General features: G+C 38.4%; 1 protein-coding gene across 2 annotated transcripts in view; it reads left to right on the plus strand.

The window, feature by feature from the left end:
* The window catches only part of Fmn2 (formin 2), a 308,299-nt gene that overhangs the window by 157,714 nt on the left and 135,871 nt on the right, over window positions 1-14,714 (plus strand). For both annotated transcript variants that reach the window (XM_063240263.1, XM_063240264.1), the window contains one exon: window positions 14,193-14,254. In XM_063240263.1, the coding sequence (XP_063096333.1) occupies window positions 14,193-14,254 (62 nt within the window). The remainder of the gene's footprint in view (window positions 1-14,192; window positions 14,255-14,714) is intronic.

Consider the following 14,714-nt stretch of genomic DNA (forward strand, 5'->3'; position numbering starts at 1 on the left):
AGCTGACTGAATTATGTTTAGGTGAATTGTCTTAGAAAGAATGGCTTCTTAAAACTGTTATTATAGTCATTGTGTTTATAACTGTAAGCTTTTCTGTTTTGGATTTCTTTTCCAAGTGAGATGTATAGAATTAAATGAAAAAAAATGTGATTATTATCAACATGAAAGTTACTTTGGCATAAGACATTTTAGATTCCTGATAAATTTATAGAAAAATATGTGTGCCTACATTCAGAATAAAACGTTATGCTATTTTTCTTTGAGAGCATGAGTTAGAAAACAGTGGCAAAATGTGATCACCGAGTTAGGGTCCTATTTCCAGGGGAACTCACTAAGCTCTCTTTTACAAGAGTATAAATGTTTACCTAAGCAAGAAGGTGAAGTCTCTTATGCCCAATAAAGGACATTTTGCAGTGCTGGTTTACGGAAAACATTCAACAGACAGTGGATGTTTTACACAAAGTACAGTGCGTTGTTTGAAACTATTTGCTCATCTATACACTATGCTTAAAATAAACACTATCTGGGAATATGCCAGTCTCTTTTTTCCACCTCCCTTATTCCACACCCTAGATTTTGTCACCTGCCAAAGTCAAATAAATCTTATCTAAACAGTTGAGATAAGCACTGAGTTGTACCCAGTATGTTCAAATCAACAAACCTTTCCAAAAACAGAAATGAAATACAATATCACTAGATTAAACAGTCTACTATGGCAATTATGTCTGCATTTAAAGACTTTACTCCAGAAGGATTACAGTCTTGGTATCCACTTTTTTTTCCCTCAGCGTAGACAAGAAGGCGACATACTGACTCAAACAAAATGCATTTGTTCCCTAACAATTTAACTTGTACAGCTCTTATAAACATGGCCTATAGGTGTGTGAAGCTTCCCGACTTAATCAGTAACTTATGTCGTTAACCTTGTATAAGCAAGTATGCTTGAGATGTACCAGTGTTGGACTGTGTATCAGATTCATTTTTTTTTTTTCCCAGCAGGAAAATCTTTCCTTCTGTAGCCTAGAACAAACCTTCTGGAATTCTAGCCTCTCATGTCTTTACTTTAAACAAAGCCTCACCATGTTAAATTTCCTGAAAAACAGAAGACAGTAGCAGTGAATGTGATTTCTAATTATAGAATAATATAAAAATGTAATTTTCTTCCTTTTAAGGAAATATAGTACTGCATTTTAGCTGTTTGATTAAGAAGATATAAGCTCTCCAGGGGAACAATGTCAGTTTTATCCCTAGGTACCCAAAATTGAGAGCAGCTGATTGAAATCATGAACTGTGACTATTTTTAAACGAATGAATGATGGTTTCAAAAAGATATTGTTTGCTTTGCAGATGAACACAACTATTTTGTGCTTTTATGTCAGTTGCTGATATTTAAAGGCGTGTTTCTAAAGTGAATATATTTTGTCCTAGTGAAACAGTTCCCTTTTAACATCAGATCACTTCATTGGCAATATTTAAATGTATATATAATAAGGAAAGAACATATGTCATTCTATCACTGTAATGTTTTGGAAAAGCGCATCTCAGCTCTTATCTACATTTGTATACTTCTTATTGCAGAACAATTTATGCACTGTCTGCTAATTAAAAATAATCCTTCATTGTTCTTTAAATAGATTTTTATGTAGTTAGCTAAGCCTGAAGTTAGCTCAAATTAATATAGATGTGTGATTCTAATGTGCTGCCATCCTTTTATTTTTAAGGCTGAAACAATAATATGAATGTATTTTCTTATTTCCTAATATAAATATATGTTTTGTTTAATAAGAGCAACTATGTCTACAATGATATATTTTTAGACATTTAGAACTTTTCAGTTTTTCATGCAACCTGTAGCAAAGACTGTGTTCCACAGATGAATGAGTTTTGAGTTTTGCAATAATCATTCAAAGGAGATAGTAATATTACTTTCAGCACATCCATTTCCCACAGGAGCAAACTGAGGCTCAAAGATCTGAGTCTTTCCAAGATGCACAGCAATTTAGTCACAGATTTGTGTTTTTAATTCAAGTTTGCTTGAATTTTAAAGCACAAGGCTTAAGTATCAAATGATTTTAGAGAACACCACAACGGTGGAGCTTTTGTTAAATTAACATTTCTCAGTGAGCATATTAGGATGCAAATTAGGAATTTGAATGGGAAGAGCAATAATAGAACTTCGAAGTTTTAGAACTATAAGGAATAGAATGTCACTATTTTAATTTGGAATCAATAAAAGAATAGCATTGGTGTATTTGGCGTTTAATTATGATGGTCTGTAAATATTAGAAAATTGCCTGAAATGTGACTTAAGAGCATGTATGTTTCACGTGTAGGTTAAGAGTGCTTTGCTGCAGAGCCTGAGTTGAGTTCCCACATGGTAGGTGGGCTGGTTTGTGAGACCTCCTGCTTCTAGGTGCTCAGGCTCACTCCCAAGGTGGGAGGCACACGGAATGCAAATGCAGGGTTTTCTCTCATCAGATTATCAAGAGTAAAATATGACCGTGAATAGCAGAGCAAGTACCTCCCTCTCAGAAAAGCTACTTTTCCTAAGTTATTGAATATGTTCATCTAAGCAAGCGAAACTAACAGAATTTTTAAAAATTGCTTGTCTGCATCTTTAGGAAATCTTTGTCATGTAATTCATTTTGACAGGTTTTGTTTTTTTCAACTCCCCAGGTGTGCAGATTTTCACTTGAGGATTAAGACATCAGTGTTTCCTTATAAAGGAACGCTGGTTATCATTCCTGCCTTCACTGTGATCAAGTTGCACAAAGACTTGAGGCTTATGTGCTTTACTGAAGAACTTCAAATAAAAATTCAGGGATTATAATTCTAAACATTTCTACTGAACTGTTTCCCCCCTTTCTTCTTTCTTTTCACATCTTCCTGGCACTGCGTTGGGGCAGTCCTAGAAACCCCCCAGTGAATAAAAACTGACCATTGTGTCCACTACAGATGTGGAAGAGGAAAGGCAGGTCCTTGCCTAGAAATGCCTCTCTTTTGCTCTTTACCTGGGGATTCCTCTTCGCTGCCTCGCTGGTGTTTGTGCTTGTGAAATTTTGACAGCATGTAGCTTTCGTTTTTGCTTTGTGAGATTATGCTGCTGTGGATTTACCAGACCAGTGGGGCAAATGTATGATTTTCGGTGTCTCTTTCTTTGGGTTTGCTCTCACAGCTTCTCTCTGAAGGCTCAGTAATGACTTTGTTTTTCCTAGTCCTCATTTCTTTAGTTTCTGCAGTATGGAGGGCACTGTTGTAGGAGCTGATGCTAAAACTCTTGTCAGGCTCTTTGAAATCTCCTTGGAGGCACAGAATCCATATTTCTATACAAAATAAGGCCTCTGAACTGTACCAGATGGCTTTTAGTCATTTTAAAGAGCAGAATTGAGAGGCAGTAGAGGTCATTGTGAACCAGTCAGGGAGTGTTTCAGAGATTACTTATGCTGGAAGCTCCCACTGCTGTATTGTTAAGAGAATGCATTTGTCCACATTAACGATGATCTTTTCAGTTTCACAGCCATTGCACATTACTTTGCTTTGCTTTCTCCTTTCTTCCTTAATTTTGCCTAGAATCTGAAAGTGATGGATGGAGCTATAGAAGCTATTATTCCACAGGGGAAAAGACATCTAAAAAAATACCTAAAAATTTTGACCCTAACTTTGTGTGTAACCTCCAAAACAATGTTGCCTATCTCAAGTTTAAGTCACCATTTACTCATTCTTTTCCTCGCACAAAAAAATAATTTTTAACCGATTGAAATAGTTCACCCATTTTTCCTACTCATGAGGTGAGTGTTCATCCAGAATTGACTCTTGTTTAAAATCTCTTCATCATGACAGGAAAACTAGTTGCCTCTCTCACAGCCTACCATGAGCTGGAAGGAAGGGTGGGGTCAGACTCAGTTACACCCGTGAACAGGGTTATTTGCTCTCCTTGTTTTGACTCTGTCTTTCACTCAACTTCCTACTAAACTCAGAGATGGTGGAATTCAATTCTGATTTCCTCCAGAATTTACAGAGGATACCATGTTTATAACACACCCCTCTTCCCTCAGATGCCCTTGGTCCATGTTCATTACTCTTTAATTCTTCACCCATATGTGTCAGGTGTCCTCAGTGTTCTGGTACTTGGTTCTGAAAAACCCAGAGACAAGCACAAATAAGCAGAGGAAACTATTTATATTATTCAACAAGGCTTGCAAGAGAGGATAAGATGAACTAAGCTTTTAGGTTATAGTCTATTTTGTGGCTGCAGATCCTAAGAGAGTTTTAGGAGGCTTATTTTAAGGAGGAAGCTATTTCCTGAGCGAGTCCTGGAAACCCAAGTATCACCAGGGACGGGGTGCGTGCCAGGCTCGAGCTGATGCTCGAGGTCCCACATGTCTAGCATTGTGGATGATTCTGTGATGCCTGAATTCACTAGGATCTACTCTTATGAGCTGAACAAACTTTTTTGTTTTAAACTTAGAATTCTATTATTTGGACATTGGCCTTCCAGAATTGGTTTAATTTGCTTAAATTTTATTTTTCTTTTTGATCTACTTTCGGGATACTGTCTTGTGTTTATTTCCAGACTTTCTATTTCTAGTACTGTGTTTTTTAGTGTCTGAAGAATCTTTTATGGAACCAGGGGAAATGTTACAATGAATCAAGCAACCGCCCAGGGTGTCTGGGAGCAGAGTCAGGGTAGTGAGGTGATATGTGTGGGACTTGGAGCCAACAGGATTCATGATGTGTTGATGTGGACTGTGAATAATAGAAAGGAATTCAGGACTGAGCTCTGAGCACATGGCCGGAGTCTCTAACATAACAGAGAGGAGTCTGAACAGAGTGGGTGCACCCACTGGGCACCCCAGTGGCAGTGCTGAGAAGATGCCAAGTCAGGAGTCTGGAGGAAGGAGATTAGAGGCCAGAGATGAAAGTGTGGGAGTATTTCACGACTGACGAGGCCACCAATGGTGTGTATGGACAGGGTCAGAAGGGATGCCAGAGCAGAGCCCTAAGACAGTCCAGGCTATAAGAGGCTGGGGAGAGAAGGAGCCACCAGTGGAGACTGAGGAGTGGGGAACAGGGTAAGTTGGGGGAAGAGAAAGAGTGGTAGCTTAGAGCCCAAATTAAACATAGGTATCAGGAGGACGAAATCTGTAACTGTGTCAAATGCTGCGGGGAAATGTGTACTTGAATTTTACAAAGTCTAAATAACTGCCGACTCAGCATTCAAGAGAGTGATTTAATTTGGACTGAGATTAAGAAGTATAGGGCAGAGAATAAGGTGGAGACAGCAAGGACTGTCATACTTTATAGAGGTTGGGGCTTTATTGCCTCTGTTTTTTTCCTTTTTCCTGTTTTTGGTCTCTAATATCCCTGGCAGGCTTTCCTGTAGATAGATGATTTGATCCTTGTCTGCCTATGAGAAACCATGAGTGTTCACCTGGATTTTTATTTTTTAGTTGAGTGTAGCTTTATCTGCCTGTGCTCTTTGTTGAGTAACTGCCAATGTCTGTCTTGTACTACCTTTTCTTTGAGGTAGTGGGATTCCTTGGGCATCTGTCATTTTTGTCCCGGGAAATGAATGTGCTTGACTTCAAACACCTGTCTGGAGCCTAAGTTGGAGCAGAAGGCTGGAAAAATCAGGTTGACAGATTGGGAGGTATTTTCAGAGAGGATGTAACTGACTGGTGTCTATCTTCTTCACTGTACTGTGAGGTGTTACAGCGGGGAAACATGTGTCTCTAGCTCTCCAAAGTATTTTAGATGACACTTACAAAAGAGTTAATAAATATCATCAAATCAAATGGAAATCACCTTTCCTCCCCAAAGCTAAAAGTTTCTACACAGTGAGACACAAAGGAACTCTTTACCATTTCTTTCTGTTCCCGGATTTTAAAGTCTAAATGGCAGGTGACTTTCAGTTCCTTAATGAGGTCTCTCAGACAACTTTGCTTCCCAGAGTTTGGGGTAAGAAGACATCCCTGGGACCATGGTAACTGTGAAGATGCTTCTGTTCTGTGTTACTTAAGGTGGATTTTGCTCAAACAAAGGTCTTTGTTTCTCTGCTGTTTGAAAATTCAAACAGCATCTTAGCTTTCGCTGCAGCTTCTGAATTTCAGTGAGGTAAAGATGGTTTCTCTGAGCTCTTATACTCTTTCTTATTTTGTCAGTGAGAAGAGGGCATGAACTGTAAATATGGGCTGACTCGCATTCATTTTGAGTTTAAGCTGACTTAAACTCTGCTGACTCTGCTTCTTTTCCTGTATACCTTAGCCAGAATCAGTCCTGATGGTTTGGTTGTGGGTACTTGTTTAGTCTCCTGTGTGTTGTTATCAGTGCAACTGAAACTGTAGTCCTTCTTTTGCTAACAAGGTTTCCAGTGTAGTTTGTCTAAAATCTTTCAATCAAGATGCAGATTTGGAAAAAATATTAATGAAACATTTTCCATACAGGAATGTGAAAGGAGCCATTATAAAAATAATATTCTGTATATTTGCTTTGTGCATAGCACTGTTGATGAGAATTTTACTAGTCTGGTTCTTTATTTTTAGTTTTGGCTGTTGTTTATAGGTTTTTGATTATGTTGTCCAGGCTAGTCGCAAACTCCTGGGCTCGAGTGATTCTCCTGCCTCATCCTCCTGAATGCTGGCAGTATAGCCACAGACTACCATGTCTGATTACTTGTGGTACTTATCCTCTGGGAGATCCCTGTAGAACACGAACTCTTCTTAGGTCTATTTTACAGATGGGAAGATTGAGAAACTATATATTATGCAGATAAGTCCTAGAATCAGTTGACATCAGTGCCTACTGTTTCTCACTACTGTCCAGTGCTGTCTGTCAGGTGAGAGTGTGAAATGGCTTTTAGTACTCACTTTGTATTGTGTTTTCAGACTCTGGTGACAGTAGAAGAAAGTTAGTTGCTTATGAAAGGGTAACTGAAGTGATCTCCTGGAATGGTCAGGTTGGCCAATAATATCATAGAGCTCATTGGGAACAATTACTAGCCTCAGTCTGTTACATCACTTCCAGATTCAAGAAAAATGTTTTCCTAATCCTTTTATGGGGTAGACTTTTCTAGAGATAGTGAAGAACACAGTGAGGAATCAAGCCTGGGCATGCGATTCTAATAGAATTCTGTGTCCGTGTTGTCTCATGTGTTTCCATGCCTCTATTATATCTCAGCACCTCTCTCTGTCACAGTTAGGTTTGGCTGATTTGATAGGGCAGGTCTGTATGGGGAACTAGGCTTCCTGCTACTACCTTTCTTCTTTCCACTGAGTTGGGATGTTTCCTTGTGTCTTCTGTCAGGTTTGAATCTTGTAGGAAAATAAAAACATTCACATTAATGAAATGAATGCAGGTTAAAGAGAAATACAGGGAGAGAATCACAAGCTGGAGCTTGAAGTCTCAGGCACAGATAGCCATGGGTTGGCAGTGTTGTGTGGTCGGGTGAGGAGCTTCACAGGTGGCCCCTGAAAAGTTCCACATCTTGATATTCTTGTGTAATCCAAGGCTAGACTCCATGACTCACTGTGAATAGAATATAACTGAGGCAGTGGTGTGTCACCTCCAAAATTAGATTACCAAAAAAGGGAGGCTTTGTCTCATGTGCCCTTTCTATCGTTTGGTACGACCTGTAAAGGATCCCATCATGGCAAGAAACTGGTACAAACTTCCAACCAATGGAAATGAGATGCTGAGGTTCTTATCATGAGGAACTGAATCCTGCAAATACTAAGAAAATGAGCTTGGAAGTGGGTCCCCCTCCAGAGCCTTCAGCTGAGAATAGCCTTAGCCAACACAGTGATTGTAGTTTTATTGGAGTTATTGAGGCAGAGGCACCCAGCTAATAATGCATCTGTTTTCTTTCTTTTTTTTTTTTTTTTTAACTCACAGAAACTATGTGTCTTGGTTACTTTTCTCTCATGGCTGAGACAAAAATACCTGATACCCAAAATGAAAGGAGGAAAGGTTTGTTTAGCTTACAGTTTGTGGAGATTTCAGTATAATCAGCTGGCTCCAAGGCAGAGTGGCATGGCACCAGGGCAACACTTTAAGGCAGCAGCCAGAGCAAAAAGGGAAGAACAAGCCTCTTTTATACTCTTATATTGTACACAGGCCACCCCTTTCTCCAGAGCAGGTGTAGTACAAAATCTCTGTGCCCGGGGGATCTCGAGAACATGGCGGACAGACAACAGCAACTACTGAACGCTCTCTAAAGGCTCGGCTCAGAGGCCAGGAATGATGCGGACTAAGGAGATACTAACCAGTAGAGATATGCTCTGCTGACTCAGGAACGAACTGGGCTGAGAGAATCCAACTTGGAATACAGTCCTGGCGCTAAAATAGGAACAGAAAAATCTCGGTGTGGAGGCTCAACTCCGCGCCATTGGAAACCGCGGTTTAGATTTCCCGCCCCGCCCGGCGGCCGGCGCCTTCATAGCGGCTCGGCAAGGAGAGACGCACCCACCGAGCTCTGGGAACGGGAGTTCGCGAACGGAGTCGGAGACGCGACGGTCAGGGAGGAAGGCTGACTGGTGGCGAGGTGAGCGAGGAACTGACTCCCTACCGCAGTTTGACTCCAGCGGAGGTTTTTCTGGGCGCGGGCAGTCCTGTAAGAGCAGGGCGCGGTGGCACTGCAGCCGCACGTTTCCCTATCGGACGGGATTGGTGAAAGGTGCCTGGCCGGAGGGACGCTGCTCGCGGACTCCCTAGGCTGGCCTAACCCAGATCCCAGAGCCTGACGGTGGCCTGGAGGAGCCACCGACTCCCGCGTAGGCTGCCTCCTCCGCAACTCCCTGGGGCGCAGCGGTGAGCGGGAACAACTAGCCAGCGCAATTTGATCAAGCTGTGGCTGACAGGCAGGGAAGCCGGGCCTCCTGTGTAAGATTACATTTTATAAGGAACAGAAAATATGGGGAAGGGAAGCAAAAAAAAAGGCTCCTCGACCCCCAATCCTGAGAATCAGGCAATAGAGGACACTGCACCAATATACATTAAGCGCCATTTAGAGAGCCTCATAGACCAATTCAGGAATGAAGTTATCAATGACCTGAAGCTAGAAGTATGCAGAATAGTTAGAGAAATGCTAAGCACCACCCAGGAAAAAGCAGATGGTGGAATGGAAGAACAGAAAAAGAGGGGAGAATTGCTTGATGGAGAAAACAGAGAAAGCATTGAGTATGTGAAGCAGGTGCAAAGAGACTATCAAGAAATTAAGAAGTCTACCCAAGACTGGCATAACAGCTTGAAAGAAACTAAGGACAGACTATCTGAATTGGAGGGCAGACTTGAAACATGGGAGAATGAAATGAAAAACTTCTTAAAAATAACAAAGAAACACACAGCAATAATACAAAGACAAGAAGATGATAAGAGGAGCCATAACTTAAGGATTAAGAACATAAAAGAAGAAGTAGGGACACAAACAAGTGAACTACAAAAGCTACTCACAGAAATAATCCAGGAGAATTTTCCTAATTTAGCAAAAGGTAAAGATACTCAAATGTATGAGGCATACAGGACCCCAGCTACCTACAACCCTAACAGAGAAACACCCAGGCATATAATAATAAAAATTCCAGAAATTCAATACAAGAACAGAATATTAAAAGCTGTAAGAGACAAGAAACAGATCACTTACAAGGGGAGACCCATCAGAATTACAGAAGATTTCTCTTCACAAACCATCAAATCACGAAGAGCATGGGGAGAAATAATTCAAGCTTTGAAAGATAATAATCTACAGCCAAGATTGAGATATCCTGCACAACTGTCCCTGGAAATTGATGGAAAAACGTGGTGCTTCCAGGATAAAGAGGAACTGGGGGAATTTGCAACCACCAATTCAACCCTACAGAAAGTATTGCAGGATATTCTAAAAAAAGAAAAATACAAAGAACCCAGAAATAGGGGCGGGGAAGCCACAACGAATGGAGCAGAGAACAAAATGAAGAAGACAAACTGACAGCTACTGACAGAAAAAGAGCTCAACAGAAATGAGACAGAGAAGATTGGATGATAGGAACAGCTTTTTTTGGAGAAAATGACATCTTAATAGGTAATGCTGATTTAGTACCATCTTGTTTTGAAGTCTCATCTAGCTTTTGTTCTTCTGTCTCCAATGGTCTAAACAGGTTGTATCTTATTGGATTTTGTTATGTACGATAGTATAAGAAAAAACCTTTTAAAGACAAGGAGATTATACAGAGACCATTGTTCATTTTCTGTTAGTCGATTCTAAATACTCTATAATGCTGTCATTATCTTAAATGGATTTACATTGTTTTGATATACTTAATGCTACAGTATATGAAGTTGTACTCAAGGACTTCAGGGAGGGAGTCAATATGGTAACTATTTTTGGGTCAAGATTATCTAGTGGTGAAACACTATTCTGCTTAAATGGTTATGTTTTGATCTGCCCTGTTTCGCTGTTATGCCCTCTTTTTTCTCAATCTCCACTCCATTATTTACTTTTTTATTTTTATCCATTTAATTAAAGGGAAAAATATAGCAGGATATAATATAGTAACCCACTTTGACTTTCTATTATCTCGATTTGAAGCCCTGTGTTACTCTCACCATCTTGTTTTTGACTGAGGTTCCTCTATTCTGTTTTGCTGGATAGTATCAGGTTCGAAAGTTTAGGCATCAGCTGAGAAGATAATGAGATTCATTATAACGCCCATTCTCGTTGACTTTTATCTACTTTTGAAGACCTACAATATCTCCAATGTTTTGGTTTTGTCGGTTTTATTCTTTACGGTTTTGTTCAATTGTATTACAACTAATGATATAGGCAATTCTATTAGAAATAGCGGGAGGCATTATGGTAACCATTGTTGATCACCTTGTATTATGTTTTTATATTATCTATTATGTCCACCCTTTTGACTTGACCGATTCTGCTCTGTTACGTCACATTTGGTTTTACTCTCTTCCAAAAAAGCAACAAGAACCGTGGGAGCAATGAAACTCAAAATGTGTAATAGTCACTGTACAAAAGAGAGGAAAAGAAAGTGCTCTAAACTATATAACTGCATGTATATTTAAATGTATAAGATAGAAAATGATATCACAGAGTTTTATTGGATCATTGAACAGAACTGTTTGTAGTATCATTGTTGGAATGTCCACTCTACAAGCTTTAATTTTGTGACTGGAATAATTATTTCTAAGATGACAATATGTAATCCATTAACTAGTGATTTCCTACTGCGCATTTTTTTTATTCTGTAAATCTGTATAACTTGTACCCCTTCACTGTTTTTTTTTCTTTCTTTTCTTTTCTCCTTAAATAAAAATTAAAAAAAAAAAATCTCTGTGCCCTTCTCATGCACAGGATGAGGATATTTACAAAGTAAGGACTCTGGCTCCTGCTGAGTCTCTTAGTTAAACTTTAAAACTTCTCAAGTTGATACAATGTATCAACCATAACACTGTGATATAATAAATATGTGTTTGTTAAACCCCTAAGCTTTTGTGTAACTTGCTATGCAAGAATGAGTGACTAATATACTGATAATAAATACAATGAGACTTTCTATTTGAGGGCTCTCTACTTACACTATAGTAAATCACACAGGAGGAGTTTATGCTTTCTGGAATAAGTGCCCAAGGCTTGGGAAGGAAAGAGACCACTAAGCACAACATGGAAATGGCTGTCCTATCCCATCCAGTAGGTACCCACGTAAAAATGATCCAAGCTGGAGAAAGAGAGGCACTAATGTGATTCATGACTTAAAAGTATGTACTCGAGAGTAATCATATCATGTCAAATTACAATAATAAAGTGACCTACCTTATTTGGCTTATAAAATATGTAAAAGATTTTCAAATTTGGTTACTAATGTTTTGTGTTTTATTTTAAATCAATGTACTTTAAGGTAAGTTCTTAAAATATTTCCCTTTCTGTTCTGTGCAATTCTTTGAAAGCACAGTGACAGGATTCTTTTCATTTTGCAGTCATTCACACAAATGCTTTGACCTCTACTCCTTGGTGATTTAATACTGCCATGAATTAGAATGAGACACATGTCCCATATCTCTGGTATTGAAGAAGGAAGAGAGGGAGGAATACATGGTGATAGCAAAGACCAAACAATAGGCACTGGACACCTAGGTGCATCTGCTATGTATGGTGTCACATGTCCAGTGTGAGACTTATTTCCTACAGTGGGCTTTTAATTGTTTAGTTGGTTTTTCTGTAATTCATTTTATGTCATGCGCTATTGTAAAATTTAGAAGAAGAGCTTTTGTTTCTGTTTAGACTTTGTTTCCAATGTTTATATTTTAGATTAAGTTGACTTTTTAAGTTCCAAAATGGACTGTTTTATTCTTTACAGCATGGTTGTGTTAATCAGCTTTTCATTATCATGAAAAAATACTTGAGGAGGTCAATTTAAAGACAAAAAAATTATTTGACTTATGGTTTTAGGGGTTTCAGTCCATGGTATCTTGGCCTCTTGATTTCTGGGTCTTGGGGGAAGCGGAGCATTATGGAGAAGGGCATGGTAGAGAAAATGCTCACCTCTTGATAGTCAGAAACCACAAATGAGGTATATAATCAAAGGATAGTTGAGTCTTTTACGAACTTTGCTTGAGTATGAATGACTTCATTGTTTCTTTAGCGTGAAATCTTACACTAAGTTGACTATGAGCATTTCCTTCATAGTTTTTCTGATAATCTGTCACTTTATCACCTATGGAATGTAGAGAATTATTGGATTTGCATTCAATTCATTGAATTCCAAACTTTTGCATTCACTAAGGTTTTTTTTGAGTCAAACTCTTCATAAATCTAAAGCTAGTAACTGTTCCATCCATTCATGAATTTGCTCTCTTTATGTGACTTTTATGTTTTTTTGTTGCATATTACTTCAGCAAAAATTATTAGGCTCTTTTAGTTAATTTTGAAAATATGGCCAAATTGAGTTGCATTATGCTTTTATTCCTTTGGGACATCCTTTTGCTGTGTTTGTTTTATTTGGTTTAAAGAATAAGAAAACTTGCCTAAGGATCTTAATCAAATTGTCTAATTTATATTTGAGATTTCTTTTTTGAAATTGAGATAGTGGATTATTATTAGGATGGAAGTATTATATTCTACTTGAGTACTATTTGTTGGTGAATCTGGGCTCTGTTCCCAGAAATGCTAAATTACATTGGTTAGAAATTTCATCCATCTTTTGCTGCTTCCATTTCTCACTTTTTCCCTTAATTCTTTGTTGGGATTTTGCCAGAGCTGACCAGAAAATGTCTCATGTACTTTAAGCTTTCAGAAAAGAGAATTGATAAAATGCCTCAGTAATCAAAATAAATATATCCAATTTGTGATTGTCTACATTGTGATTTTTCTCTTAGAAATCTTTAATCCACAAGAGTGTCCTTCCATGGCTACTTGGCACTGATCCATCTGGGCAAATTTACCTTGTTTCTGGCCAACATGCATGTGTGAAATGTGGAATGATTTCAGTTAACCTATGCCTAACTTTGTGATAAAATGCACTTGCTTTAAAATACAATGTAACATTTCCTGGCCAACAATTGCATGTAAAGGACATGTTTCTGGTTTCTGATAATCTGTTCCACTTCTTCCTTATATAATCATGCATAGTTTGTGTTTTAAGGATCTATCTTTTTGGGTTAAATCTGTGCTAATCTTGATATCAATATCAATGCATTGTCCTTTGATTATTACTCTTAAAGGAATTGTAATAGGAAATGTATGTATCATTCCTATCCTGAATCTGTCATTTTAGTGATTAGATTTAACCTTTAGCAGATACTTTAGATGTATGGGAAAGTGTTAATATTTATTAGTACCTGTATAAAACTATCATGCATCAGTTTCAGAATGAGTTGCCTTTTTTTTTTTTTTTTTTGGTTTTAAACAGAGATCTTTCAATTCATTCAGTTAGCCAGTGAATGACAGATTTACAACTTCTCTCTGACTTTGACTGAGATGTATTTATGAGATTTAGCACTTGTGGAACAAATGAAAGCTTTAGCATTCAACACAGAGCCCATTGAAATTTCTGGCACATGGTGTTTGGAGTGGGCCAGTGGGAGTATTAAAGTAAGAGTCCCTGTGCGTTCCCACTGCTGGGTCATGAACATTACTAAGATGGGCCAACATCTTTTCACAGGTGGCTTATGACAATTTATAGTCTTTGTTTTGTCTTTCTCCCCCACAGCTGTTGTGAACTTGGACAATTCTGTGGTTGACCTGGAGACCCTTCAAGCTCTCTATGAGAATGTGAGTAATAGAAGGAATTTTATGTGTGAGTATAAAATAATACACAATACATGTCTATATGCACCTGTAGGTTGGTTGTTTTAATATTCTCCAAGGAAATTTGATCTGGGTAGATTGAATTTACATAAGGAGGGGTTTGTAACAACACTTTCTAGGAAAACATTGAACAAATGTTTATGCTCTTGGTTTTAGCAATTGTGATTCAAAATATGTTGTTTATGAAGTCACTCATGTTCCCTCTTAAAATAATTGTACTTATGTGGGAGCTACCTTGGGCCAAGCATGGCTCTGTACACTTTATATATATACACACACACACACACACACACACACACACACACACACACACACACACGTGTGTGCAAATTTTTAAATGTTTAATTCACAAAAATTGGATGCATTCAAGATATGCAACCTGCTGATTTGATCTACATAGATATATATGATCTACATAATCAAA

The sequence above is a fragment of the Cavia porcellus genome, unplaced genomic scaffold, assembly GCF_034190915.1.
Source record: "Cavia porcellus strain 051 isolate PalLab524CR breed Dunkin Hartley unplaced genomic scaffold, mCavPor4.1 scaffold_29, whole genome shotgun sequence".
Taxonomy (NCBI): Eukaryota; Metazoa; Chordata; class Mammalia; order Rodentia; family Caviidae; genus Cavia; species Cavia porcellus.